This window comes from Stenella coeruleoalba (assembly GCF_951394435.1).
Source record: "Stenella coeruleoalba genome assembly, chromosome: 11".
Taxonomy (NCBI): Eukaryota; Metazoa; Chordata; class Mammalia; order Artiodactyla; family Delphinidae; genus Stenella; species Stenella coeruleoalba.
Window position 1 is genome coordinate 1,017,732 of NC_137157.1, and position 27,657 is coordinate 1,045,388.

At 49.8% G+C, this 27,657-nt stretch overlaps 1 protein-coding gene across 3 annotated transcripts; it reads right to left on the minus strand.

Moving 5' to 3' along the window:
• Positions 1-27,657, minus strand: ZBED4 (zinc finger BED-type containing 4). 3 transcript variants are annotated; one of them, XM_079937406.1, is made up of 3 exons: positions 26,542-27,657; positions 24,511-24,589; positions 1-5,112 (listed from the first exon to the last, which is right to left on the minus strand). In XM_079937406.1, the coding sequence occupies exon 3, from the start codon at positions 4,770-4,772 to the stop codon at positions 1,245-1,247; it is 3,528 nt and encodes a 1,175-aa protein (XP_079793532.1). In that variant the 5' UTR covers positions 4,773-5,112; positions 24,511-24,589; positions 26,542-27,657; the 3' UTR covers positions 1-1,244. The 3 variants fall into 3 exon arrangements, with proteins under 3 accessions (XP_079793532.1, XP_079793533.1, XP_079793534.1); XM_079937407.1 differs by lacking the exon at positions 24,511-24,589; XM_079937408.1 differs by lacking the exon at positions 26,542-27,657 and having other exon boundaries at positions 24,511-25,395.

The window sequence follows — 27,657 nt, forward strand, 5'->3', positions numbered from 1 at the left end:
TCACCATTTATAAATACACTAAAACGTAGTCAATGCAAATTCAGATTAATAACAGGTACAGTATTTTAACAAAACGACAACTTTTCTAAAAGGTCACAGGCAAATCAGTGGCTTGTTTCACCCAGAATATTTACCTGGTTTGAAATAAGAAAATGAACCCTTTTCTAGACACTGAGGCAAAAACTTTGAAGACGTATTATTGTTAAAAAAACCTGATGACTGATACTCCATTTTGATGTCCTTGGGATTCTAAAATATCCCATTGATGGCTGAATCTTCCCTATTATCAAAAAGAAAATCTAAACACCTAAGGCTATTCTTACAACTGTATTATAGCAATCTTCTTCCCTGTTAATAAGCCACCTCTTCTAAAAAGGACTGTATACATAATTTGATCAAATTGGGGGTCAGTGCACAAATTTCAAGATAGCTTCATGGTGTAGAGCCACTGAGCCAGAGGCTTGGAGATTCCATCAACAGGATGCTGTAAACGTGTCACGCTGTGCACTAGCTACACAGCAGGCACCACCGGCGCTCACTGTGAATGGCGGGGATGTGTCCGAGCTAACAGCCCACGTGGCACCGAGGGCAAACCCCTGAAACGGCAGTGCTCTCTCCCCTGAACCCTACATGACTGACATTCCGGGATACGTGTGAGTGCAGGCTTGTCTTCGAAAGCCACGTCTCTGTCGTGTAAACAGTCACCTCCCAGAACACTCACCGTCCCCTGAACGTACTTTGGAGCCCGCAGCCAGGAACTGCTCGGTCGGGATGGCTTGAACTCCACCTCCTGTACACAGGTTTTGTCTGACAGCCACAAGAGCAGTTTTGTTGCAACTAAAGCAATTTTAAACTAAAGTACAGTACCTGATTTGTGGTTTTTACATAATCCAATAAGAAGCCTACTGAATAAAACTGCTTATATCTCCTCCGCCATTCTAGTAAAACAAACTCCTAACCCCCAACTTTTAAACAATTTTACAGTTACTAATGAAAACCTAATCATTGTATTTCATAACTGACAAGACAGGCTGTTTCTACTGGACTTCTTAAAAAACACACCGTGGTACCTGGCCTGAAGGACTGGGTAAGGCACATGTGGACGTGACGGCGAGGGCCGGGACGGGAACCTCCCGTGGATGTGGACCTGAGCGCCCGGCCTGCTGTCCCGCAGGGCCCCGACCGCAGCGAGCCGCCAGCCCGGGGCCGGTGCTGCTTCTCGTCCGGTGGCTCCACCGTGAGCTTCAATACTGGAAGCATATTAAGGGAAGATTCACTTTCAGAAAAATAAGTTTCTCGAAATGCTCCATCGTGAGCCGGGACTGGCCAAAGCTGCCGTTCTCAGTGGGTGTGCTGAACAGCCTCTCGGAGGGAACGATGCTCGGGGGGCAGCCCAGAAACCGCACGGCCAAGGTGGAGAGGCCCGGCCAGGCCGCCCTCTTCAGGTTCCAGTAGGCGAGCGGGTCACAGCTGTGCTCCAGCACCTCCTCCTCCAGGTACGCGAGCACCATGTCCTCCGGGACCTTCGTCCTCCCTCTGGGCTCGGTCTTCTTCATCTTGGCCATGAGTGACCACAGGCTCTCCTCGCCGGCACAGTCTCGCGGTGGGGAGCCCGGGTCGCACCCGTTGGAGACGGGCGTGGGCTCTGAGGTAGAATTCAGCGTTTCTAGCTCCCTGATCAAGTCCTGCTTGTACTGCTCCGCCTCCTCCTCGGAGAAGAGGGAGGCTTTGTAGCGCGGGTCCAGCAGGGTGGCCAGCACGTACCTGGGGTCGTGGAGGGTGGCGGCCAGGCGGCTCACCATGGCCTCCCTGAGGGACTTGAGCATGGTGTCGATGCCCATGGTCTCCTCGAACAGCATCTCCACCCTCCTGTTGAGGATGTGGATCATGGGGATGACCTGGCTGAGCGTGGACTCGTGGGTGCTCATCTCCCGCCTGGCGGCGTCGAAGGGCTTCAGCGCACGGCACACGGACTGCATCACCTCCCACTGGTCGCAGCTGATGAGCTCCCGGAAGTTACACTCGACAGACAGCTCGTTCACCGCCCTCTTCTGCTCGATAAGCCGCTCCAGCATGTGAAACGACGTGTTCCACTTGGACGGGACGTCCTGGAGGAGGTGGTGGGGCGGCAGCTCGTACTCCTTCTGCAGCTCTGCCAGCTTCGCTTTCGCCCGGGGCGACCGGTGGACCCGTTCGCATATTTTCCGTGCGGTGCTGAGTAGGTTCTGGACCATCCTCTGGCTCTTGATGGCCTCGCTGACGATGAGGCTGACCGTGTGACTGAAGCACTGCACGCTCGAGCGGGCCCCCTCGTTCAGCGCCTTCCCTATGCTGGGGCTGTCGGTGACTGTGATGCCCACCTGCAGGCCAGTGGACGTCACCCAGGCCTCCCACCAGCACTCCAGCTGCTTCTGGACGCTGCCGCCGCTGTAGTCGCAGTCGACCTGCGACACGTCCAGCAGCGCCGAGCAGTGGTGGTCCTCGCGGTGCGGTCGGGCCGACGACTCAAAGGTGACCCAGTGGGCGGTGAGGGTCAGGTACTCCCGGGTCTGGCTGCTCATCCAGATTCCAGACGTGAAGTGGACCACACCGCTCTCGGCTTCCTGGAGATGTGACATGATGATGTGTTTCACATTGTCGTACATACCTGGGATGGCCGTCCTGGAGAAGTAGGACGGAGGGGGCAGAGAGTACTGAGGTTTCAAGTATCCGAGCAGCCTGTTGAAGCCAACGTTGTCCACAAACGAGTACGGCTGGAGGTCAAGTGCGATCATTTCAGCAATGAGACTTGTTATTTTTTTGGCAACTGGATGCGAATCATAAAACTTCTCGCTGGTGTCATCGCAGGAGGAGGCGCCTGCCGACTCTGAGCTCAGGGGCCCACGGGCACCAGGAGGGGAGGGTGGCGCCGTCCTGGGGGCGTCGGGCTTCAGCACGCCGCCGTGGAACCTCTGCAGGTGCCTCAGGAGACAGCTGGTGCCCAGGTTGGTCGGCTTCTTGCCTCTGCTGATCGTCCGGCCACAGTGCAAGCACACGACCTTCGTGGGGTCTGCGGAGCAGATAGAAAAGTGATTCCACAACTTGGAGGTCTTTTTACTGTTGACGGGAAACATAACTTGATTGTTTTTTGTGACCATGGTCGGCAGGTCAGTTAATCTGGAGGAGGAAGTTTCTGCAGAAGCCAAGGTGGCGTATGGCGAATTCGCCAGGCTGGCCCCCAGAAAGCCCTTCTGGTTCCCAACGACCTCCGGGTGGCGCCTGTAGAGATGCCGCATCAAACAGCTCGTGCCCACGTCACCCTTCTTGCCCCGGCTGATGACGCAGCCACAGTGCCTGCACACAGCCTTGAGGCTGTCCGTGGGGGCCAGCGAGAAGTGATGCCAGACTTCCGACTTCAGCCTCCTCATGACCTTCTTGTTCTGCTGGAACACGGCACCGGACTCGAGTGGGCGAGGGCTGGGCGTGTCGCCCGGCTGCTTCTCGGGAGAGGACGCCCATGAGGCCTCACCCACGTCAGAGGAGGAGGACAACGCCCACGCGTCTTCCACCTGCGTGTCTCCGAGGTTCCAGTGTGCTGGCGGGTCTTCCGCCAGCCGGTCGGGGGAGGAGGGCGCAGAGGTGGAGTCCTGCACCGGCTTCCCCGGAGACGAGGACGTGGGGCTGGGCTCTCCGTCAGGCGGCGGCGGGGTGGGCAGCAGGGTTGGGGGTGCAGAGTAGGGGGGCGGCACGCCAGCGCCCCCGCCATTTTCCCGAAGCACGATGGAGCGGTGTGCCCGCCACATGTGCCTGATGAGGCAGCTGGTGCCCAGGTCCTTCCCGTTCTTCCCCCGGCTGAACTCGTTCATGCAGTGGATGCACACGGCCTTGGAGTTGTCCAGGGGCGACAGGTAGAAGTGCTTCCAGACGGCAGACCTCCTCCTGGACCCGGATGCGCTCCTGGGCAGGGGGAGGTTTTTCTCAGCCCCGTTCTCTGCAGGCTCGTCGCAGTGGAGGCTGGGGGGCTGGGGAGGCGGCCCCGCCAGGGCTTCATCCCTGCTGTACCTCTCAGAGACTGACACGTCAGAGGGGGCCTCTTCGGAAGAAACCACAGAGCCAAGTTCCTCTGTCACCTGATGGGGAGACGGGCTCTTAGAGGCCATTCTGGGGACGAGTTTGCCAGGTGACAGGACAGTGCCCGGGTCTCCGGCATCAGTGGGTGGCGGCGGGAGCTGCGGCAGAGGGGCAGGGAGGGGGGCCGGGGCCGGCGCGCTGCCGTTTTCCTCCACAAGAACGGTGGGGTGCGCCCGCCTCACGTGCCGCATCAGACAGCTGGTGCTCAGGTCCTTCTCGTTCTTGCCCCTGCTGAACTCCTTCATGCAGTACGTACAGATGGCCTTCGTGCTATCCCGGGGTGAGATGAAAAAATGCTTCCAAGCCGGGGACTTCTTCCTGGAGCTGATGCCGCGGCCGGAGAGCAGGCTCTGCGTCACGGCCTCCATGGCCACGCTGTACAGGGTGCTGTTATACTGTGACAATAGGGCCCCGTAGTCGTCCTCGGGGTCAGGAGAGACGCGCCTCCCCGGGGGCTGGCAGCCACAGCTCGCCTCTCTGCCCTCTGCCCGTTCATCCCCGCTGCCAGCCCGTTTCCTGTTCTCCTGCTCATTTCTAAAGTCCATTCTTTCCAAACTGTGATCAGCGATGTGATCGTCATCTTCCTCTTCTATTTTAAAATGTATTTGATCAGAAACAAAATCCCTGCCCGCTTCCGGACGCGTCTCCTGGTGATTCTCCATGACTGACCATAACTATTCTGGCTGCCTCACAATGCTGACCGCCTGCGTTGGTAGAAAACTGATGCAAATGCTCCTTCGTGCCCCCAAATGTACATTATCTTCAGTTCTTTCAGGAGAATCCTATCTTCCGGGATGTTTATGAATATGGCCAATCATAAATCTCACTGAGGAGTAGACCAGGGAGCTGGTGAGCACGTCATCAGGGTGCGGACCGCTGCCTTCCAGAAGTTCTACTCTTAAACACTCCACGGTGCAGACACGCGTTCGCGCAGCGGGGACCTGCTTGTCTCAGACGCAGGATCGCCGTCATCTTGGTGGCACAGCGATCCTTCTGCGTTATCTACAGAAGAGGAGATCAAGTCAGACACTGGACTCAGTCACGCTTCAAATCTACACTGTCATGGATATACGAGCCTCGAGGTATGCATAGAAAGGAATTCCGTAACGGGAAATTAAAACAGAAAAGTTTGTTCCTTGACTTTTTTTACAAACCAGTTACACAATGAAAATACCCTCTAAGTAGACATAATCCCCCAAGAAGACACACAGATGGCCAAACGGCACGTGAAAGGCTGCTCAACGTCACCAATTGTTAGAGAAACGCAAATCAAACTACAGTGAGGTCCCACCTCCCACCTGTCAGAATGGCCATCATCAAAGAGTCTACAAATAATAAATGCTGGAGAGGGTGTGGGGAAAAGGGAACCCTCCTACACTGTGGGTGGGAATGTAAATTGGTGCAGCCACTATGGAGAACAGTATGGAGGTTCCTTAAAAAGCTAAAAATAGGGCTTCCCTGGTGGCGCAGTGGTTGAGAGTCCGCCTGCCGATGCAGGGGACATGGGTTCGTGCCCCGGTCTGGGAGGATCCCACATGCCGTGGAGCGGCTGGGTCTGTGAGCCATGGCCACTGAGCCTGCGCGTCCGGAACCTGTGCTCCGCAACGGGAGAGGCCACAACAGTGAGAGGCCCACGTACCACAAAAAAAAAAAAAAAAAAAAAAAGCTAAAAATAGAGTTACCATATGATCCAGCAATCCCACTCCTGTGCATATACCCAGAGAAAACCATAGGTGAAGATACAGGCATCCCAATGTTCATAGCTGCACTATTTACAGTAGCCAAGACATGGAAACAACCTAAATGTCCATTGACAGAAAATGGATAAAGAAAATGTGGTACATATACACAATGGAACATTACTCAGCCATAAAAAAGAATGAAATAATGCCATTGGAGCAACATGGATGGATCTAGAGATGATCACACTAAGTGAAGTCAGAAAGAGAAAGACAAATATCATAAGATATCACTTATATGTGGAATCTAAAAAAATGATACACATGAACTTATTTACAAAACAGAAACAGACTCTCAGACATAGAAAACAAACTTATGGTTACCAAAGGGGAAAGGTAGGGGGGAGGGAAAATCAGGAATTTGGGAGTAACATATACACATTACTATATATCCAAAAAGTGAGAAAAAGATGGTAAAGAGAAAATACTAAGACTTGGTAAGGTCCACCCATCTAATTTTAGCCCTTCTAATTAACAGGTGTGTAAAGGTATCTTATTCCGGCCTTAATTGGCAATCTCCTTAATGACTGATAATGTTGAACATTTTATGTGTGTATTTGCCATTTGCTTCTCTCCGTTGGTGAAGCATCTGTTCACGTGTTTTGCCCACGTTTTCACAGACTGTGTATTTTCTTAGAGTTCTTTACATGCCTGGAAAGAAGCCCTTTATCAGGTATATGATTCCAGTCTGTAGCTTGTCTTTTCATTCTCTTAACAGTATTTTTGGAAAAGAAATGCCCTTAATTTTAGTGAAGTCCAATTTACCAATTTGTTCTTTCATGGACTGTACTTTTGGGGTTGTATCTAAGAAAGATTTTCTCCTGTGTTTTCTAGAAGTTTTATATTTTATACTTAGATCTTTGAAAGATTCAAATTCATTGTTTTGCATATGAATATCTAATTGTTCAAACACCATTTGTTGAAAAGACCATCCTTCTCAACAAAAGGATGCCTTTGTAACTTCGCTGAAAATTAGTTGCATGTGAGTGCCTATGCTCACATGATTTGTCCACAAATGTTGGCAGCAAACTGTTTATGTATATAAACATGATATAAGTGTGTGTGTATATTGAACAAATTGTACCCTTTAAATAAGTGCAGTTTATTGTACGTCAATTACACCCAATGTGAAAAAGTATGAAATATGTATGTACACTGGTCTGTGCCCCCAGTTTCTGACACAGAGCTCCTAAAACCCTTGGCAGTTCCTGAGTGACAGGAACATCTCTTGTTCTAACGAGGTGACTCCTGGATGGAGGCCCATGACCAGAAAGAGCCGCGGCCAGAAACTTGGAACTCTCAGCCACACCCCCACCCCCCAGGATGGGCTGGAGACTGAGTTAATACTGACCACGCCCATGTGATGAAACCACTATAGAATCCCAATGGTCCGGGGGTTAGGGGAACTGCTGGGCTAGTGAACACAACCACGTGTCGGGCGGGTGACGCACCCCAACTCCAGGAGGACAGAAGCCCCTGCACTCAGGACCCTCCCAGACCTCGCCCTGTGCATCTTCACATGGCTGTTCACCTGTGTCCCTTATCGTATCCTTTTCGTACAATAAACCAATACATGTCAGTAAGGGTTCCCTGAGTTCTGTGAGCCACCCTAGCACTTTATTGTGGGAACCCAGACTTAAGCCGGTTGGTCAGAAATACAGGGGACAACTGGGGTTGGTGTCTGAATGGGAGCGGTCTTGTGGGACTAGGCCCTGACCTGGGGGATCTGAGGATGACTTCAGCTGGTGGTGTCAGAACTGAACTGAGGGACAGCCAGCTGGTGCTGGAGAACGGCCAGTGTGGACACAAGACCACATATCGGTGGCCAGACGTGAAGCCATTCTGGGAGGAGAGCATCAGAGGAAAGAAGACACAGGACACAGCCTACACAACCAACAAAGTTGTATTTTAAGAAAGGCAGGGATTGTCAGGTTGGGTAAAAAACTAAGACGAACTATATGCTGTCTACAAAAAACACGTTAAACATCAAGACACAAATAGGTTCAAAGCAAAAGGACAGAAAAGGTGCGGCACACTAACACCAACCAGGAGCAAGCTGGCGCGCCTAAGTCAGCGCGAGGTGGGGATGCAAGAACAACACAGAAGGACGACAAAGGGGTCAGTTCATCAGGCATGCACACAGCTACCAACAGACTTTCCAAATGCATGAAGCAAACCTGACAGACCTAAAGGGAGACTTGACCAAAATTACAGATGGGATTTCACACCCCCATTCAGTAGTTAACTGAACAATTAGACAGAACAGCAGGAAAGATAACGGAAGACTTTAAATCACGATCATCAGCTTGACCTAAATGACATTGATGGAACAGTCCAAACAACAACGGAATATCACTTAAAGGTGGACACAAAACATTCATCAAGACAGACTGTTCTCTGGACAGTAAAGCAAATCTCAATACATTTAGAAGAACTGAAATCAAACGAAGAATGGTCTCTGACAATAAGGGAACAGAATGAGAAATCAACATCAGAATGACATCTGGAAAAATCCTAAATATCTTCAAATAAATAACACTTCTATATTAAGCCGAGGGTTAAAGAAAAAAAATCACAAGGAAAAGTAAAGCAAATTTAATCCCAAAGCAAACAAAGGGAAGGACACAATAAAGAAAAGATTTGAAATCACTGAAATTGGGGGCGTGGGGGAAGAGGCAGGGGAGGAAAAAAAAAAAATCAATGAAACCTAACACCGGTTCTTTCGACAGATCAACAAAATTGGCAAACTTCTACAGACTGATTAAAGAAAACAATGGTAAAGACATAAAATTACCTATAGCAGGAACTAAAGAGGGGATTTTTCACCAAAGATCTTACAAATGCAAAAAGATAGTAAGGAAATAGATGAGTGACTTTATGATGGTAAATTCAGCAGCTTAGATGAAACGGGTAAATCCTGGAAAGACACACATTACAAAAACTCACGTAAGAGATAACCTGAACAGCCCTCTATCTCTTTTAAGAGCTGAACTTGTAATTAAAAACCTTCCCTTAAAGAAACTTCCAAGCCAAGATGGCTTCACTGGTGAATTTCACCAAACATTAAAGAAAAATAACCTGGTGAAACACAAACTCTTCCAGAAAATAGAAGGAACACGTCCCAAGTCTTTTTTATGAGGCAGTATGACCCTGACTCTAAAACAAGCAAAGACATTAGAAGACAAGAATCAGATTCATACCCCTATGATCATAGAAAAACCTTAAGAAAATGTAGCAAGTTCTTAAAAATTTAACAAATCAAATTCAGCACATTAAAGATAATACACCGTGAGTAAGAGGGGTTCACCACAAGCATGTCTGGTTTAACCTTCAATGTTCAACCAACAGAATTCACCACATTAATGGAAAAAAGGAGGAAAACCATAGAGTCATGTCATTAGATGCAGAAGAACATTTAACATCATTTCTATTCCTATTCACGACAGAAACTCTCAGCAAGGTAGGAAGAGAGGAGAACTTCCTCAACCTTACGAGGGCTTTTAGGAGCACTCTACGGTTACCATCACGCTGGGCAGGGAAAGCTCAGGAACGAGGCAAGGACCCCCCACCCCCGCCTCACACTTGCACCCAGTGTCACACTGGGGGTCCAGGCAAGAGGCAGGTCAGGAAGGAAAGGTCACACTGCTTTAGTCACAGAAGACACAGTCCCCTATGTAATAAAGGTTATAAGGCCTCTGTGAGGAAGTGCTGGACCTCAGTATGCTTAGGAAGGTCACAGGCTCAAGGTCACTCTGCCCTGCAGCTCCTTCCCTTACGGCCTCGGTGCCCGGATGTCTTCTCAGTCCTGGGCAGCCTCGTCCTCATTCCTCTCTCCGGGTCTGGGAGAAACCAGCTCTTCTCCCTTCATGGCAAACATTACATCCCCGGTTGACTCTGACTCTCTCTGGAGACGCTCCTGGGGCAAGAGCACGGCGTGACGAGAATGGGAGAGCCAACAGTGACTGTTTACCGTGGGTTCAACCTGCGTTGTCTCACTTAAACCACATGAAAATCTTTCGAGGAAGATTCAGTTTGCGATTTCTCCTTCTACACACGAGGACCCTGAGGTTTAGAGAGGGTGAGAAACACGTCCAGGGCACACGGGTGGAGACAGGCCACTGCTCACATGCAGAAGTGAGTACTGGAAGCCCTGGGGGGCCAGAGCGGTGCACAGAAGACAGGAGTGCAGGAAGAAGAAGAGATGTGGCTATGAGTGCAGCGACATGGACGGACCTGGAGATGATCACTCTGAGTGAGTGAGAGAGAGACACATACCACGTGAGATCACTTATATGTGGAATCTAAAATACGACACAAGTGCACTTATCTACAAAACAGACTCAGACTTGTGGTTGCCAAGGAGGAGGGCGGGCGGGGGAGGGAAGGATTGGGAGTTTGGGAGTAGCAGGTGCAAACTAGCATCTATAGGATGGATAAACGACAAGGTCCTACTGTACAGCACAGGGAACTCTATTCAGTATGCTGTGATAAACCACAACAGAGAAAAACCAGGAAAAAAAAAAGGCAGTTCAGATCAAAGACTTCAGAGCACAGATTCGAGAGTCCCTACAAACCCCAAGCAAGATTTAAAGAAAAAGAAACAAACAGTGTTAAAAACAAGAGATAAAGCAGATAAAAGTGACCAGGGAGGGAGGCGCACCTGTAAATACCACCGAAATCCAGACTCTGGGAAACTCTACAGGACAAACAACCCAGCTTCTTTAACAAATTATACTTGAATTCTGGTCTGAATTAGCAAACTGTATAAGAACATTTTTTAGACTATGTGGGAAACTTGGATACTGAAGTAACATTCGATATTAAGTAATTCTTCGTTTATCAAGGTATAAAGATACTGTAGATAAAACGTTTCAAAGAATCCCATCTTTTCAAGATACTTACTGAAAACTATCCCAATGAAATATGGTTTCCGGTACCTGCTTTAACATAACTGGGTGGGGGGAGGGACACAGATGAAACAACAGCAGCCCTGAGCTGGTAATTGTTAAAGCCAGGTGATGAGTGCACAGGTCATCACACTAGTATATATTACACCACTTCCATAGGAATTATTTTAAGAGAACATAACTAGACAGACTACTGACCTTTCAAGAGAAGCAACGTAAACCAGGAGACAAAGGAATGCTATCTTCATAGTTGTGGAAAAAATAAAAGCCAAACCAGAATTCAATACTCAGCAAAAACACTCCTGCAGGAATTAATATGAAATAAAAACACCGTCAGACAAATCAAACACAGAATGTGTCACCAGGTGACCTGTACTGAAGCAAATGCAAGAGTGTTCTTCAGGCAGAAATAATCCCACCTGGAAATTCAGTGACGCACAGAAAACGACACGAGTTAACAAAACAGCAATGGTGGGTAAAGAGTGAGGTGCTTGCTGCGCCCGCTGTCACTGCGGTGCCTTTGTTTCTAGGCCCTTTCAATGGAATTAAGTAAAAACCATTAATACACACGTACGCCTACATGCACACGCACAGGTGGATAAAAACCACACGTTCACGCTGACGCCTCCAATTTCAATCCAACATCCCAGGATCACCCGAGCCTCCCCTGTTCCGTATCTGTAACTTCTTTCTCCAATTGCAAGAAATCTGGCTCCCACTAGCCTTAAAAGACTTGCTCATTTGCTCAGTCCTTCGATATTCAGAAAGTACTTTCAGAACGCTGACCCATAGCACCGAGCAAACACAAGCTTCTGGACGGAAATATCAGTTTATACTTTTTGTCTTGGGGCTTGCGGTATACTAACAAGCACCGTGTCCAAGAGTCTCTCGGGTCAGTTTTTCCTCTTAAGTGTAGTTATTCATGCACTTGAACTTCAGTTAAGTTCACTGTTTCAGTTGGCAATACAGCACAGGACTAAAAGAGCAAACCCACAACCTCATGGATGAGACCAACAAGAAGACAAACCTGACGAGGGATTTCCTTCCCTCCAAAATACAAGCCAACAGGACAAACCAAGAATGTATGCACGGCCCATGCGGTACTAGATCTGTACAGGCGGAAAGAGAAAGCAGCCCTGGGCATGTGGTTACTGATAGTCCCAAAGGAGCCAACAGATACTCACCGGAAGCCCCGAGGACCAAGCTGCTGAGACTGGGAGGGGCTCTCTGCACTCAGCAGAGTGGACGTATGTCAGGGGTCCAGCGTAAGGTCCAAAGAGGCTGGAGAAAAACCACCCAGCCCATGCCTCCTCCAGGACAAAGACCCATTTCAAAGAGGAACTGCTGGGAACAGACTCTAAATTGAGCAGTTCAGGGACAAAAGAAACAGCAAAGGAAGGGTAGAGAAGGAGAACTCTCACGACGCAGGCACTGCTCAGAGTGGTAGGTGAGGACCTCCATGACCCAGTGGCTGCAGGACAGCAAAGGCAGCGCTAGGCAGTGTCAACATCAAACTGTTCACAACCCTGGGGGTTAAGCAAAGGCTTGCAGCAATCCGAGGAGCATTTATTTAAGAAGAACTGTGGGAGCTCGTTAGAACATTTCACTCCCATCCTTCCTTCCCCACAGGAACCACAGGACCACGGGAGCTGTGAGGAACAGCAGCCTTGCAGCCACCAGAGGGGCAGACCTGGCCTGCGGTCCCTCAGAAAGTCCCACTGTCTGCAGCACTGTCACCATGTGACCTTTGTCACAGGTCCCTGGAAAAGCCCTGCTCACAGGGCATGGTAGTTATTTGACCCGATTCAGAGCCTTCAATGGGAAAAGCCCTCTCCCTGGGCTTCTGCTGAAAAGCAAACAGCTGCACTTCTGTAACATCACAGTTGCCTAACCCTGCAACTCCAGCGGGGCAAACAAGAGCCTGGCCAAAGGCTGAGAAGGAAGATGGGGGGGACAAGACGTCTGCAGGGAGCTGTGAAAGGCTCTGACACGTCCCTGCAGCTGTAGAAGAACAAGCCCAGGAGAGACCTGCGGGGCCACCCCATCTCTCACCTCTGGCTGACCTTGAAGCCCTGTGCAAGCAGAAGGTTAATGCTTGTCCCAACACACACACGCACATGCACAGGCACAGGCACAGGCACACGCAGCTCTTGGCAAAGATGGCAAGTGCATCTGTTGGCAGCGTTTAAGGAAATCATTCAGCTCAGTGGATTTCAGGAAATCACTGACACCAAGCTAACCAGGCAGAGACTGAAGTGTCCAAACACTACAAGGAGTACAGCCTTTTCAGAATTAGTCCAGGAAGGTCACTAAGGGAACAAACAGGCAAAACCAGAATAAACCCCCAGCAATAACAAATGATGTCCAGTTTTCCACAAAAACAAAAAAGTGACAAGATGCGCAAAAAAAAGAGCAGGGAAGTGTGGCCCACACGTGGGGGAAAATGAACCAAGACACTGTTCCTGAGGGCGTCCAGAGGTTGGACTTACTAGACAAAGACTTTAAATCAGCTACTCTAATAAGCTGAAAGAACTAAAGGAAACCACATATAAAGACACTACAGGAAAGTAGGACAATGTCTCCCCAAGTAAGTATCAGTATAGAGAGAAAAATTACGAAAAAGAACCAATTATGAAATTAGAAATTATGGAGCTGAAATGCATAACTGTAATGAAAAATTCACTAGAGGGGCGTGGTAGCCAGCAGAAGAAAGAATCAGCAAACCTGAAGGGAGGCCAACTAGAACAGCAAGACAGAAAGTCAGTGAGGATACAGACGACCTGAACAGTGCTGTTAACCAGCTTGCACTGGCAGATCTACACAGGGCTCCATCCAACAGCAGCACAATACTTATCCTTTTCAACTGCACACAAAACATTCCACAGTACAGACCAGAGGCTGGGCCATAAAACAAATATTAATAAATTTAAAAGAACTGAAATGATACAAACATATCCTTCAACCAGAATGAAGTTAAATTACAAGACAGTAACAGAGGAAAATTTGAAAAATCAATAAACATTTGGAAATAATAACACATTTCTAAATAACCCACAGGTCAAAAAGAAACTACAAGGGAAATTAGGAAGTATTTTCATCTGAATGAAAATAAAAACACAACAAACCAAAATACATGAGATGCAGCTAAATTGGTGCTCAGAGAGAAATTTATAGCTTTAAATACCTATATTAGAAAAGAAGAAAGATCTCAAATCAATAATGTAAACATTCACCTCCAGATAAAAAGAAAACAAAAGCAAACTAGAAAAAGAACAGACAAAACCAAGGTAGGAAAAAGGAAATAATAAAGATTAGAGTGGATGCTAATGGAATAGAAAACAGAAAAGTGATATAGAACTTCAATGAAACTGAAAGTTGGTTCTTTGAAAACACTGACAAAATTGACAAATCCCTAGCTACATTAACCAAGAGAAAAAGAAGACATAGATTGCGAAAACCTGGGAGCATTACCACTGCCTCCTCAGAAACTAAATGAGGGACTTCCCTGCGGTCCAGTGGTTAAGACTTTGTCTTCCAGTGCAGGGGGTGTGGGTTTGATCTCTGGTCAGGGAGATAAGATCCCACATGGCTTACGGCCAAAAAAACCAAAACATGAAACAGAAAGCAATATTGTAACAAATTCAATAAAGACTTTAAAAATGGTCCACATCAAAAAACCTTAAAACAACAAAAAAAAGTAACTAACTGAAATGTAAGACAGGACCATGAACAACTGTCTACCAACAAATTCAACAACTTACATGAAATGGAAAAATTCCTACAAAGTAACAAATTAACTAAAGTGACTCAAGAAGTAACAAAATCAGAATAGACCTATAGCAAGTAAAGACATTGAATTAGTAACTTAAAATTTTCCCATGAAGAAAAATGTAGGCCCAGATGGCCTCACTGGTGAATTTTATCATTTACAGAAGAAATGATATCAATACTCCATAAACTCTTTGAAAGAGGATAGAATACTTTCCAGTTTATTCTAAGAGGTCAGTATCACCTGGGTACCAAAGCCAAAGACATAACAAGAAAACTACAGATATTCCTAGATACACAACGTAAAACATGAAAGTGGAAGCCGCCACCTTTTCAGTAGTAGATAAAGACCGCAGACTAGGAAGCACCATGAGTTAGGACAAGTCATCCTCAGCCACCTCTCCTTCTTGAATGTGAAAAATTAGTATCAGGACTTCCCTGATGGTGCAGGGGTGAAGCATCCGCCTGCCAGTGCAGGGGACATGGGTTCAAGCCCTGGTCCAGGAAGATCCCACATACCGCGGAGCAACTAAGCCCCACGAGCCACAACTACTGAGCCTGCGAGCCACAACTACCGAGCTGTGAGCCACAACTACTGAGCCTGCACTCTAGGGCCCGCAAGCCACAACTACTGAGCCCGTGAGCCACAACTACTGGATCCCGTGCACCTAGAGCCTGTGCTCCACAACAAGAGAAGCCACCATGATGAGTAGCACGTGCACCACAATGAAGAGTAGCCCCTGCTCGCTGCAACAAAGACCCAATGCAGCCAAAAATAAAATATAAATAAATACATTTATTTAAAAAACAAAACTAGTATCAGATAAAAATGAGTGTGGCAGGCAGAGTAATCGGTCCTCAAAGAAGTGCACGTCCTAATCCTCAGACCTGTGATTGTGTTAGGTTACAAAGCAAAGTAGGATTATTAATAAGGACGCAGATGGAATTAAGGTTACTGATCCAGGATAATAAGAAGACTATCCTGGATTATCTGGGTGGACCCAATGTTACCACAAGGACCTTTAAAAGTGGGAAGAAGAGGCAGAAGAGAGACTTCACAAGGTCAGAGAGATGCAGTGTTGCTGGCTTTGAAGACAGAGGGGGGGGGGCCCACATCCAAGGACACAGGCAGCCTCTAGAAAGTGTAAAAGGCAAGGAAGCATTCACTGCTAGAGCCTCCAGAAAGAAAGGCAGCCTGCCAACATCTTGATTTAAGCTCAGTGAGACCCATCTCAGATTTCTGACCTCCAAAGTTATGCTGTTTTCAACCACTCTGTGATAATTTGTTAAAGCAGCACTAGAAAACTAAAACAATAAGCAACAGGAAAGAATTAAGGTCAAATCCTACAAAAGGATAAGAGAAAAAAAATGAAGACCAGAAAAAATCTCTATAGATAATGAAAGCACACTAGAAAAATATAAGCACAAATTACATGAAAACTATAACTTATTTCAAAAGAAGCTAAAGAAATTAAGAAAATAATACAAAAGAACAAAATAAATCAGAATAGAAAAACACTGAAATGAGGTTATGGATCCTAAGAAAATATTACAAATAAAAGTAAAATGTCATTTTACAAATTGCAAATCATGAGGCTAGGAGAGAAGAAGGGGAAAGTTGGAGGGGGAAGAAAGAGAAAGCCCTATCTGTTCAAACAAGAGAACGAAGCCAGCAAAAAGGGTGGGTGGTGGCCGTGGGCTGTGTATACGGCCTCCCTGTAACCTGAAATCTTCAGCAAAATAAACACACACGCTCAAAAACAAAAAGTAAAATGCCATTTTAAGAATAAAGACTAAGTTAGAAGCAACATAAGAACAAATAAACCCCACAGATGATTTCTTAAGATAAACAGAAGAGTTTAGAAAATAAAGGTTTTTAATGAAGAAGAAATGAAGAGCTAAAAAAGACTCAGGAGAAGCTGGCCAATTGAAAACACACGCAAAGAAGATCTAACACATGTATAATCAGAGCATCCCCCACAGAAAAAGGAGGGCACAAAGCAAAAGAAGAGAACACTAAACACTTTGAAATAAAAATTGTAAAACTACGTATATTGAAAGAGCATATCGTAAAGCTGAGAAAATCCATCCTTAACAATTAACACTGAGGTATATTCTAGGAAAACCACTGGACTTAAAAAGAAAAGAAATGCCATTGAGGGGAAAACCAAGGTCACGTACAAGGGAAAGAAAATAAAATTGTCATGAGTTTGACAGCAATGTTTTATGCTATAAGACAACAGAATAACATATTTAAGATATCTGAAGAAAAAATATGTGAGCCAAGCATTTTATATCCAGTCAACCTGGCTTACAAGTATAAGAGACACAGAAAAACTATTATCAACGTGCAAGAATTCAGGAAATATTTTTCCTTGAGTCCTCCCAGAGAAATCTAACAGAGAACGAACCTCAACCAAAAAGTCTAGAGAAACACTGATGAAAGGACCGTGTGAGTGCTCAGTATACACTTCCTCGCAGGACTAAGACCGAGTGAGGGTCTCCGGGAGAGAGCACAGTAGGCAATGGTCACCGTGCTTCCACGTAGAGCCCGAATCACTGCAAAGAGGGATGGGAAGACAATGGGAAGTCTTTGGCAAAAAGTATCAACCTGTTTTCAGTAACGACACAGCCACTGTTACTCGGAGACTGAGGTGTGTACAGTGAAAGTGAAGCAGAGGAGTGACCAGCAATAGCACAAGACTCTCACCTCCCATGTCCTTGAGAACCAGCATCCTCAGACAGAGACAGAGACCCAGGGCAAGAAAGGTCAAATGCACATCCTACAGTCGGTGAGCAGGACACCTACCCCAGCTCTGCTCACTGCAAAGACCTAAAAACAGTGACCAACCCAATGGGAATGAGCTTACCTGACATCCAGACTATAGTTGTGAAACATCATTTCCCATTAAAGAAGACCAGGGCTTTTGAAGGAATGGCTGATTGCAGGTCTTGGGAAGGAAGAATACAAAATGAGCCTAGAATATTCTGGCACACCAGAGAGCAAGGAACCTCTGAGAGAGGACGAGAATTGTGTCAGAAGGATCTAGGTGCCAACTTGTAAGGGCTCCCACTGTCCAAAAAAATGAGATAATTTGAACGTAAATAAGGACCGTCATAATAATGCATTAAAGCACATCAAATATGTTAAATCTATGAGTGCATATCACCGAAATAAAATGCTCAATTGGTCACCTTTGGAGGATGATGGGAAACTTGATAAAGAAGCAAGAGTTTTTCTTCAGTTTCCTACATAAACTACAGCACCAGATAACCACGGAGGAGCTAAGGACAGGGTCCTCTTACTCCAAGCCCAGCTCGTGAACAAAGACGCAGTAACTGAGCCGGAACGTCCCTGTCCCATAACTTTTACTGATTAATGCCTGCAGGTCTGTGCATCGCTGGCTGCCAACAGCAAAGAGTGCGAGAGCCTCACACACGAGGTCCTTCCTAAGGGAGCATCACAGCAGCCAGGAAGGAGGCTGAACCTCATCAGGCCTTAGATCCACCACCAATTTAAAGGAAATCAGGCAAGAGCAGGCAAACACATTAAACCACACCTGAGGCCGTGGCTGGCAAAATCCAGACTGAGAAACACGAGTGCAGCCACCTGGCTTCTTCCACACCAAACTCCCACGGGAGGAGGGGGTGCCCTGTAGGTAAGGGACTGAAACGTCGCGTGAAAAACAGGCAACACTTAACTACTGCTTAAAGACGTGCAATCCCGTCATAAAACTACGAAGAAAGGGAAGTATCTGGCATCAAAGGGAGGGATGTGGCTGGGATAGGGCACGTGGAAGGATGCCAGGGAGGGCAGAATTTTCTCTCTTGACCCAAGGGATGGTTACAAAAGTGTCCACCTTATCAAAATCCATCAAGCTATTAATTTATGCAGTTTGTCTCTGTGCCATACTTTATTTTTATCTTAGGCTGTGTCGGGTCTTAGTTGCAGCACGCGTGATCTTTGTTGAGGTATGCAGGATCTTTTCCGTTGCGACGCACAGGCTTCTCTCTAGTTGTGGTGTGCGGGTTTTCTCATCTCCAGTTGTGGCGCGCATGCTCCAGGGTGCGTGGGCTCTATAGTCTGCGGCACGCAGGCTCTCTAGTTGAGGTGCACGAGCTCAGTAGTTGCCCCGTGGCATGTCAGATCTTAGTTCCCTGACCAGGGATCGAACCTGAGTCCCCTGCATTGTAAGGTGGATTCTTTACCACTGGACCATCAGGAAAGTCCCCCTGTGCTATACTTTAAGATAAAAAGGTTTAAAAAAAAAAAAAAAAGGTTTTTAAAAACCTCATGAGGGGCTTCCCTGGTGGTGCAGTGGTTAAGAATCCACCTGCCAATGCAGGAGACACGGGTTTGAGCCCTGGTCCGGAAAGATCCCACATGCTGTGGAGCAACAAAGCCCGTGTGCCACAACTACTGAGCCTGCGCTCTAGAGCCCGCGAGCCGCAACTACTGAGCCTGCACGCCTAGAGCCCGTGCTCTGCAACAAGAGAAGCCACCGTAACGAGAAGCCCATGCACTGCAACGAAGAGTAGCCCCCGCTCACCACAAGTAGAGAAAGCCCGTGTGCAGCAACGAAGACCCAACGCAGCCAAAATAAATAAATATATAAAATAAAATATTTTTTCCAACTTTAAAAAAACACACACACAAAAAAACACCTCATGAAACTATCGTGACACAGGCAAGGACCATCCCAGCAGGAGGGAGGCCCCACCCCACTGTCCTCGGCACAGATGGGAGGGTCAGGCGGGCCTGGGGTGTAAACGCACCTACACATGTGAACGTGCATCTGGAACGTGGTCATCAGGAGAAACTTTCACCTTCTATTTTATGTATTTCTCTACTACTGGGCTAGTTTTGTACATATTATTTCAAAATCATAGATACAATGATGTTTCTTTTTCTTTTTCTTTTTGGCCACACCGCACAGCATGGGGGATCTTAGTTCCCTGACCAGGGGTGGAACCAGGGCCCCCTGCATTGGAAGCATGCAGTCTTAACCACTGGACTGCCAGGGAAGTCCCTGTTGTTTCTATTTTAGGAAAAATGCTGTCATTTGCTCTAGCAGCTTACTACTAAAGAAAATAATTTTTCTACTATTTTAGCACCAAAGTTTTAAAAAGACAAAAAAGCACGTTAGCTTTAGTTTTCCAACCACAAAAGGATTATGTTGCTGAGGCATTGTTGATAATTTTCTATGTGTGTGAATAACAATTTGGTTTTTGTCACCTGTCCTAAAACTTTGGAGGCTACTCTGGCCTTGAAAGGCGAGGGCTACCTATTCACCATGCGTCTGGACGGCATCTGGAACCAGCCTTTCCGTGGTTCTGCTTTTGTTCTCCAGCAAATCAGATTTAGTCTAAAATAAAATCAATCAGCATGAGTATTAAATAGGGCAATCAATGACAATAAGGGAAACGGTCCTTCTAGAACAAATCCCATCAGTTTCCTTGTTGTGGGTGCTGCCCGCAGCCCCTGGCCCCCAGGGCGAAGGGTGCCCCGTCTCACTCAGCCCCACTCATCTCTTGATAGCTAGAGGACCGCTCTGAAGCACCGAGGAGATTGAGAAAATACAGGTACACTTGAACAGTGAGCACGGCGATCCTAAATTATGAGCAGAGACTGGAGGGAGAGGATGATGAGGGGTAGAAAGGAGGCATCCAAAACCCACATTTTCTGAAATTCACTTTACATTTTTTAGTTTCAAAGCCGAAAACACCTAAAAGTAGAGGTAGCTAATCAGAGGATCCTTTCCATGGGCTAGTTACAAATATATGCGTGTGTGCTTATTTTTGCAGGATAAAGCAGACATAAAAACGGTTGCTGGGCTTCCCTGGCGGCGCAGTGGTTGGGAGTCCGCCTGCCGATGCAGGGGACACGGGCTCGTGCCCCAGTCCGGGAGGATCCCACATGCCGCGGAGCGGCTGGGCCCGTGAGCCATGGCCGCTGAGCCTGCGTGTCTGGAGCCTGTGCTCCGCAACGGGAGAGGCCACAACAGTGAGAGGCCCGCGTACCGCAAAAAAAAAAAAAAAAGTTGCCTATAGGGGCTTCCCTGGTGGCGCAGTGGTTAAGAATCCTCCTGCCAATGCAGGGGACACAGGTTCGAGCCCTGGCCCGGGAAGATCCCATATGCCACAGAGCAACTAAGCCCGTGTGCCACAACTACTGAGCCTGAGCTCTAAAGCCCACGAGCCACAGCTACTGAGCCCGTGTATCACAACTACTGAAGCCCGCACGCCTAGAGCCCGTGCTCCGCAACAAGAGAAGCCACCGCAATGAGAAGCCTGCGCACCGCCAACGAAGAGTAGCCCCCGTTCGCCACAACTAGAGAAAGCCCGCGTGCAGCAGCAAAGACCTAATGCAGCCAAAAATAAATTAATTAATAAAAAAAAGAAAAGAAAAAGACATTTTTTAAAAATCAAAGAAATTAAGTAAAACTATATAATTTTAAATCTGCATTGAAAATATAACTCTTGATGTTGTAAAAATACATTTCCTAGCTCTGTGCACCAGACCAACACTTAAAGCTGCAATAATACCCAAAGACAACAAACAGATCGAATACCTAGATCTTGGTTTCTAAATACCTTCTGCACTAAAGGGAACCAAAGTGCTCTGCAGAAAGAGCTGACTGCAGCTCTGGCAAAGGAACGGAAGGTGGCGGAAGGGAAGTGCTGCCAGGATGATGCCAAAGCAGCACCCGGAGCCGGCTTCGCCGGGGCTCCCGACGGGTCAGTCACAACCATCTGAACACCAGAGAAACAGAACCAGAGGACTTTAATAGATTACAATGTAATGAATAAATGAAAACCTGTTAGTCGGCACTGATACTCAAAGAAGAAAAAGGACAAACAAAAACATTTGCCACAATGCAGGTGAATATTACAGCCACTGCTCCCCAGAAAGAGGTGATACAAGGAGAGAATTCAGCACTTTTCCTGTCTTCCTTGAATGTAACGGGCAAGGGAAACACAGATGAAATACAGAAAGAAAGAACAACAGCCCTAGAAAGTGGGCGTCAGTCCCAAAAGGACAGCCTCTGAGGGCGGCAAACAGGAAGCCCGGCACCACCCGCGTGAAGACATGCAGGTCCCCGGCTGGTGGCGTCCGAGGATGGGAAGCAGCTGTGGACACCGAGGGCTGACTATAACTTATCCTTGGATTTCTGACTATGCGGAGGGTGGCGCCCCCAACCGCCGGCCGTGTTGTTCAAGGGTCAACTGTAAACGACAAAGAAGGAAAATGGCAAACAAACCCAGAACATGGGACATTCGCGAGACAGCTGGCCTAGTCTCTTCAAAAAGTCAGTGTCACGGAAAAAAATGGGGGCGGGTTATTGTTCCAGAAAAAAAGTCTAAAGAGACAGACTCAGTGCAGTGACCTGGACTAGATTCTGGTTTGGAACAAACAAGCTAATAAACACAAGTAGGGAAATCGGACTGCGGCTTGGCCACTGAATGTGATGAGGGATTATCGTTCATTTCCTTCACAGCTGGACTGCTGGTGAGAGAGAAGAACATCCCTTTGCCTTTTCTTCTTTTTTGGGGGGCCACGCTCTGCGGCACGCGGGAGCTTAGTTCCCTGACCAGGGACTGAACCCAGGCCACGGCAATGCAAGTGCTGAAGCGCCAAGACCTAACCACTGGACCGCCAGGGAATTCCTCCCTTTGCCTTTCCTTAGAAGAAAAGGACACTTAGAGGTGAAGTGCTGTGACATCTGCAATCTCCTTAGAGAAGGTCTGGAAGCACCAGACAGGCGGAGGCGGCAGCCACGGCAGTGCCACGGCAACGTCGCGACACGTGCTCCATCTTGGGGCAGGTCGGAGAGCACCACGGACTGTTCTTCCAACTCTCCACAGCACAGCCTTTAAAACACAGAAGTGTATCTGCTTTCAGCTCAAAGTCCACGTGCTCCCCAAGAGCTGCAAGTACACCGAGGGCATCAGCGCCGCCGCCGGCACCCCTGCCTGGCTCGCCCTTGGACGTGGTAGTCTTTCCACCAAGGCTATAAATTAAGATCTGGTCCACGTCTGAGTAACTGTAGCACCTTCTGAGGGTGGAGAGCCATGACTCACATATTCCAGGGGTGGCAACAGCGTCAACTGCCTCCCATGCAGAAGTACCAGCACCCACTCACATGGAGAAGCCACCCCCCAGGCCTGGCCGAGCTGAGGCGGAGGACCCAGACCAGAGCCAGAGCCCACCGCAGAGAGGCGAACTCAGAGACCTAGAACCGGAGCCACTTCCACGAGATATGGCCAGAAAACCTGATAAGGCCACCCTGGAAACAAAGCACATTCCAGAGGAGGCAAACAGACTCCGTTCGGGGCGGCTGGTCCCTGTTCTACCCCTGAAACGTTCTGGTCACAGACCAGGGCTATCTGGGTTGTTCCGCTCTGTCTTTTTGAGGGTCCCTTTACCCAATACCAGCACCTTTTCCCCGGCGTACAGGGCAGTCCCACCAGTGACAGGTTTGAAATTGCTGCCGTGGCTGGAAGCTGCTGGAAGAGTGTTTGGAGTCCTTTTACTTCCAAGATGGGGCACATGGCCTGCGGCAGAGTAACCGGAGCTCTCACCAAACAGCACACAGCTCCCTCCGCTGCTGCCTCTGTGGCACGAGAGCCACAAGGTAAGGCTCAGTTAGCCGTGGCCTTGGATGAAAACGCAGTCCCTTGGTTTACATCTGTGGGGGCGGGGCGCAGGCCACACAGACCAAAGAGCCATCACACAGAGCACCCGGCGGGTCAGCGGGGCACACCCCAGCCCAGCCCAGCATCACTGGTTTCTACGACACAGACTTTGCGGGGGGGGGGGGGGGGGGGGGGAAGGGCGGGGCCCGGCGGTTGGAAGGCCTTCACCTGAATGCGAGCAGAAACAAAGCAGAGCGGGCACCTGATCAAGGCTGGGAAGGGGGCTTTACGACAGGACATGGGCTCAAACGGAGGGGCCAACCTCTCCCACAGCAGTGGAGGCCCTGCTGCTTCTTACTCAGGGCCTCCACTCCATCACCCCCAGACCCTGCAGGGCGGGGCTCAGAGGTCCTCTCCCGCTAAAAGAGGTCTTCCTGGAGCACGCTTCTCACACTGCCATCACCCCCGCCCTCGCCTGCCCGTGCTCCTCCTGGAGCTCCCTTCTCTGGTTGGAGTCCATCCCACCATCACTACGTTAAGTTCTCCAATGGCAGGGCCTTCTTGTAAAAACCACCGTTGCCCCCAGCAGGTAGGACAGGGCCAGGTGCAGAGTAGAGAGGTGAGAAAACCTCATGCAGAGTCCAGCACCTCTGTCTCTCCTGGTCCCCTCTACCTCAGAAATAGGGGGCGTGAGAAGAAAAGACTTTATTTTATTCCTAACAACGCCTTCCAGGATTTGAACTACCAAAAGCACACATCAAACAATTAGCTAGGAAGTGATGTGAACTATTCCAGAATGATGCAAAGTCAGGCAATGACAAGTAGGGTGAGGGAGAAGGGCAGGAGAGACAGGGCTGTGGAAAGGGCTGAGCACCTGGAAGGTGACTGACAAGAAATCCGCTGTCACCCAGACACTGAAGGGAGGGCTGACCGAGAGGCTGCAGGACAGTCGGGGCTAGAGGCAAACTGTGCCTTTTGATGCAGCTAAATTCATCCAACACAAAACGTACATACGAACGATGCTTCCTACAGCTTATGTCAAGTACTGAGATGTAAACAGCACCTTAAATATCAAACAGTAACTAGAAGAATAACAGTCGCTGTCTCTCAGTCGCAAGCCTTGTGCAGAGAAGCTCAGAAGGAAACACAATGCTGGTGAGGGAGAGTCACGGGGGCCCCCAACCAACCATCAGAAGCTCCTCACTGTGCCCCAGAGTCGCTCACCTGCCCCCCTCCCCTCGCCAGGCAGACCTCACACTGAAGGAGGAGATCAGACCAGAGTTCAGATGATGAAGGAGCGGAAGCCAGGCAAAGAGAAACACACACACAGAGGGAAGGACAGCACTGACCGCCGTCACCGCTCTTCATGCCGCAACAGCTCCACTGCCCGGTGCTGGCCACGCTCCAAACTCCTCGCCAGACAGGGATCTGAAATATAGGTACACACGTTTCCTTTGCTACGTAAATTCCGCATCGGCTCCTTCGCGCAAACACAGAATTCAATCGGTGACCCTAAAAATTCACTTAAAACCTTTCCCCATGCGTCAGGAACATTCTCTGCACAGCTTGAGTTACTCACAAACCTCCTCCTCTGTGCGGTGACACTGAAAAACAGGGCAGAGTTTTCATGTCCAAAACCATCGGGAATTAGCCAGAACAGTGGAGGAGGAAGGGGTGTCAAGCAAACACCTGTGACGTGAACGCAAGTCTGAGCTTTCTTCCAAGATAGGAGATTACCTTCTTGAAGAGTCACAGACTTTCTCTTAAGTTTTCTAGATCTTTTCCTGAGAAAATGTAAATCATGATGAGCAGATATGATCTGTTTAAGGATTACAGGAAGTGTGCATCCCTGCACGGACAGCCCATTGGAAAACCCTGAGTACACGGTTTCCTCTCACAAGATAACTTTGTATGGAAATTAATTCATAATTGAAATTTGGCTTATTCAGAGCACTTTCTAAAAACTCCAACTAAATCCTTCATCGTCTCCTAATTTTATCACCATGATATAGAGAAAACCTCAAAAATTAATATAAAAAGTCACAAGGTTGCGCCATTATCATACTGGTGCGTGACCACACTCGTCTCATGAAAACCTAAAGTGGCTTCTTCAAAACTATGGACTTGATCTTAAAGCTGGAAGAAAAAAAAAAACCTATGGACTGATCTGATCAGAGTTAACTTCAAAGCAAAGAACTTCCCTTTTTTAGGAATATGAGAATGCCAACAGAAGTTTCTCCTGACGGCTCAGCTTGGCAGGGACTTGCTTCCAGAGAGGTGCATGTATTTGTCTACTGAAATTCACCCAAAATACAAGGAGAGTCAAGGGGGCTGGCAATTCTCTTAAGTAACAGGGATGGTGTGGGTCACAGAAAAAACACAAAAGAAGATACACAAATGACTCCACCTTTACTTCGGTCTAGAAAAACAACCGCAATTGGAAAAAACACTTGAAATTATGCTTTGCAATTTGATTCATATTTTCACTACTTAAACTTGGATGGTCCTACCCAGAAACACGTACAATAGCTAAAAAGCATCAGAAGCATGTAGTAATAAGGAAGGTCTCATCTGCTTCCTAAGACAAACGTAAATAAGGCCCCTGGGTGCCTCTTCCTGGAAGTGCACTGAAAATAAAATACTGTATCTAGAGGAAAATCCTAAAAACGTAACTTGTAAGGCGATTCGCTGTAGTGGCGGAGGGCAAAGGACTTCAGGAAAGACGCCCAAAGAGCACCTGTCTGCTGCTGCGCGGAGCCGCCCGGCCGCCGTCCGGCGCCCCCCACCCCAGCACCGGGCTTCCCCCACGACTGCGGCGCCCGGTCCCGCCCCGCGCGCACAGGCGCCCGCGTGGTCAGCGCGTAAACTTCACACCGGCCGGGCACTTCTGCCCCCGCGTTCTCCCGAGTCCCTGGGCCCGTGCTCCGTCTATCCCATCCCCGCGGCTGCGGCCGGGCCGGGTGTCCGCACCAACTTTCCACCACTTCAGGTGTTTCCTCCACCAAACCCTGCAGCCCGGAACACGCGCCCCGGGTGCGACCGTCCGCGGGCCCACCGCGCGCCAGCTGTCAGCCGGGCCGGGGGCGCAGGCCCGGCGCTCGGGCACCGTGGTCGAGTCGAGCGGCCCGGGCGGGGTCCCGGCGACGGGAGGCCGCGCCCCCGCCCCCCAACCCCCGGCCCGGCTCAGGCGACATCGCGGCGACCCCGGCCGCGGCCGCGGCCCCGGCCCGGCTCCCCGACCCCCGCGACCTCCGGCCCCCAGCCGGACTCCCGGCCCCGACCCCCGCGATCCCGGCCCCGGCCCGACGACGCGCCAGGACGGCCGGGCCCGGGTCGCGAGCTCGCGGCTGAGGCAGAGTCGGCGCCGGCCGCGCACTCACCGCGGGCGCCGGGCGTGGGGCGGCTCCCGCCCGGCTGCGGACGACGGCCGCGCAGGCGAACTCACTCCCATTCATTAGCCGCGGCTTTGTCTGCCCCCGCGCCCCTCCCGCCGCCGCCGCCACCACCGCCCGCCCGCCCGCGACGCTGCCGGACGCTGCACCCCTCCCAGGGCCCCGCGCGGCGCGGGGCGGGGAAGGGGGCGGGACCAGCGCGCGCAGGCGCAGTGCCCATATGCCCGTCCCTCCCTGGGGCCCGGCCGGTCCGGCCGCTCCAGGGGCCGAGGCGGTGCTGACGGGGCAGGCGCAGTCCCGCCGCTCGAGGGGCCGACGTGCTGCTGACTGCGCAGGCGCAGTCCCGCCCCCTGGCCGGTGCGGGTCAACCACGCAGGCGCAATCCCATCCCCCGGCCCTTGCGGGCCGACCGCGCAGGCGCAGTTCCAGCGCGCCGGGCCCCGCCCCCGGGTCAGGCCAGCCGGGCGGCTGCGGGTTTGGAGTCGTCGGCGGGTTGGGTTGCTGCGGTGTTGCTGGTAGCTCGGCCGTTGGCGGCGGACCGGACGCATACGTGCCGGGGCGCCGAGGGCTGCGGCGTGACGGGCGCCCGGTTCTGCCTGCAGGTGCGCGCAGGTGCCGGCAGGTGCGCGGGGCGCGACCCCCAGAGCGGCCGGCCGCGGAGCCTCGGGAGGTGAGAGGGCGGGGAGCCCACCTGTGCGGGAGCCCTGAGCTCGGCTTACCCCGGAACAGCGCCGCGCGTCCTTCCCGCAGAGGGGCTCCGAAGGGCTCTGCGCGACGTGCTGGGTGCACTTAAGCCCTTAAGTCTAAGGCGATAAGGTGCTGCCATGCGCGGCCTCGTTCGCCGGAGAACAGGGATTAAAACTTAACCCCTGTGGGGGCCGGGTGAACAGAGCCCTTTCCTCTGAAGTGGCCGGCGCCGGAGGGGCCTCGGGCCGGCGGGCAGGGGCTTCTGAGCAGCCGCTCGGGAGAGGCCCAGCGCAGCAGGTGCTGAACACACGGAACTCGGGCTCGCTTTCGGTATTTGTAAGATCCGGACATTTCACGTATAGTTTCCTAATACAAATTTATGCGCAGACCAAATAAATTCTGCAGAGTGATTTTGGC

Coding starts and splice junctions, on each gene's coding strand:
- ZBED4 (XM_079937407.1), bottom strand. CDS start 4,772: ATGGAGAATCACCAGGAGACGCGTCCGGAAGCGGGCAGGGATTTTGTT.